The following is a 2832-nucleotide window of genomic DNA, read 5'->3' on the forward strand; positions in this document are numbered from 1 at the left end:
GGTCACCTGTCGGGCTCGCTGCCCTGCTCCCGGCAGACCTCGGTGCTGAAGTAGGCATGCAGTAGGCAGACGATGACGCAGCAGGCATTCAGGGTCAGGCAGAGGGCCGCGAGCCCCGTGCAGACAGGTAGGAGCACGCCGGTGGGCAGCGCGGGGCCCTCTTTCACCGCCCCCTGCTGGGCCTGGATCTGGAACACCAGGGTGGCGGCTAGCACCGACATGATGGCCGCCAGGACCCCCAGCAGCACCAGCACCGTCAGGGACCTCTGGCTGTACACCGAAGGGGGCATGACGGCGTCCCTCGCTGGCCACAAGTGGCTTCCTACCGCTCATACGTTGCAAGCAAACGCTGGCAACGCAGGTGACACGCGTGTAAAAAAAAAGGTGCCAATTGCAGATGCTGGCAACAATTGGGAAACTCCAGTTCAAATTGGACTTATGAAAGTGTCAAGGGATGCCGGAGTTGAAGCGGTTCTGATCCATAATGTACTGAAAAGCCACGGAGGTAACGGGGATGCAGCCCGACAATACTCCTAAGAATCGCAGACCCCAGAAATCCAGGTCTCTGGACCTTCGTTGTCTCTCAGCCGAACAAAAAAGCAGAATCCCTCCAACTTTAAAGCGCAGGTGCCCAGAGATGAGTGAGTGAGTCCTTAATCACAAGCACCTGGTGAAAATACAGTCCCTCCCGTCCAGGACCGCAGAGGCCGAAACAAAATACTGGAGATAACCAAAAAAGGCGCAGAAAGTTGTATGAAAGTGGCCACAGACTAGGTGAGGAAACTGAGCCAGTCACACACGCCGCTGCGCGAAAGGTCAGGGACGCAAAGAGCGACTATTTGTTGAAAGAATCTGTGCAGTTGGAAGCAGAAGAAAAGAAGCCGGAAAGTGCGTGAGCAAGTTGGAGACAGTCCTTTCGTGCCGTGGTTTCGTCCTTCTAGCCTCTGCTATGGTGCATCGCCCATGACTGCAGTTTACCTCCCTTCTCGTGGCCGCCTGTCTTCTGGCCGCCTTTCGCATTCTTTGAAAGGGACAGAGCGCCGGGCTGCGGGGGGAGTGGGCAGCCCCAACCCCCGCCAAGTTGGCCTGCCTCCTGGTAACCGGCCTGCCCATGTGACCCTCGGCTCGGGCAAGGGATTAAACTGACCCTGTCGGAACTTTTGTTCCTCAGGAATGTGGGGAGCAGGGGGTGCTTGGGAGCGAAGACTGCGCTTTTCATCCCCGGCTGAGGAGCTCAAGAGAAACTGAAAGCAGCCAATTCTCAAGACTCGCAAAGGCAAAGATGACTACTAAATACAGCATGTGTAGAGCGAGCTCAACGCCTATGTTCAAACTACCATGCTGAATGCAACAGTTTCAGTAAAACACTGAAGGTGTTTCACCTATGAACCCTTCCTTTAACACTGCAGTAATTTGCTAAATAACAAAATGTAGCTCTCAAGCTACAGAAAATGCCCCTCGCACTTCGCTAAATCAGTGAACATTCAGGCTTTTAAATGTATTACAATTGATGCACTATAAAAATGTTTAGGAAAATAAATCTACAAAAAGCCTTTTGGCTAAACCACAATGAAAATAAATAGTACAATCAAAACCCAGGGTGCCATTTGGAAACTGCAAGAAAAAGTAATATTAAAACATTGTACATTAAATTTAAACTGGGTGTTGAAAGTTCTAATTCCAAGCTCAGATGTTTCCTACAGCTTTCACCAGCGAGACCTTCCCAGTGGATATCACAGTGAAAGTGGCTAGTTTGCGCCACTACAATCTCCAGCCATAATGGCACCACTTTGCATGCCATAAGTTTGCAATCAGGTTATTAAACTTGAATAAAATGCGTCGATCAAATGTTATTTCCTCAACAAATCTTCAATGAAGCGGTCAAGTATTTATCACGAGAATAATTTGCTGCAAGGGCTAAAATAATATTTTTGTATGCAGTTTAACTTATGCTAACTTGGAGATGGCAACACCCATGTGAAATTGGACTCAACTTTACTGACACTTTACAAGGACATGAGACTTGTGCTCTTGAGCACGGAGAACTCACAGCCAGAGCACGCCCTACCTGGCTATATTGTTTGCATGATTTTCCTACATAGTTTACATCCAGCTGGCAAGTCAGTTTTACTCTCACAAAGTAACTTATCACAAACTGGAGTGGTGGGAGGAGAATGCTACAAAAAGAAATGTTGAGAAAACACCAAGTGCAAAGTCTCATTTAAAGATGCTCCTCATAGAAAAGCCATTCCAGACTTGCAGGCCGATTCATGGAATAATTAGCGCGGCGCAAGTGGCCAAAAACGTGCAAATCGCAGTGGAATAGCGAAAATCATGGAAGGCCGTGCGCGAGAAGACCATCGGATGTGCGATAAGAAAGTGCGCGGCGCACGTTGGCGCACAGGCCATCTAACGGCGTGCGCCAGGTTACAGCGAAATTCGCACAGGCCACAGCGAAAATCGCACATAGCGCGGCGCACGCAACAAAAGTAGGCGTAACACTCGGAATGGGGAACAACTTGCCAAAATGTGGGCGTCACGGGGGAAGCACAGGGTACAAGTGCGCGGAACGCCCACACGCTCGCCTACAACACGTATTCATGGAATAGAATAGGGCAAAAAAACGCACGCTCAAACCAGCGCACAGGCACAAACACGACCGCCACAAGAAAGCAGGCGGTAGCGTCTCTGCGCCTGGAAGAAATGTGCGCCAAAAGGTGCGCCAACAAATAGCACCTATATACAGCCATGATGAATGGCCAATACTGTGGCCCTCCAGGACAAATGACGTGCAAAGGGGTACCCACAAACACAGACACGCGCTGACAGAAA

The 2832-nt window shown here is 50.0% G+C and overlaps 1 protein-coding gene across 1 annotated transcript in view; it reads right to left on the minus strand.

The window, feature by feature from the left end:
- TMEM221 (transmembrane protein 221) overlaps positions 1-1139 on the minus strand; it is a 63619-nt gene extending 62480 nt beyond the window's left edge. Inside the window, exon 1 of the mRNA XM_069649126.1 lies at positions 7-1139. Coding sequence (XP_069505227.1) covers positions 7-290 — 284 coding nt within the window. The 5' untranslated portion in view covers positions 291-1139. The remainder of the gene's footprint in view (positions 1-6) is intronic.
- Between the last annotated feature and the right edge of the window lie 1693 nt (positions 1140-2832).

The sequence above is a fragment of the Ambystoma mexicanum genome, chromosome 1p (assembly GCF_040938575.1).
Source record: "Ambystoma mexicanum isolate Mex_15411 chromosome 1p, UKY_AmexF1_1, whole genome shotgun sequence".
NCBI classification, from domain to species: Eukaryota; Metazoa; Chordata; class Amphibia; order Caudata; family Ambystomatidae; genus Ambystoma; species Ambystoma mexicanum.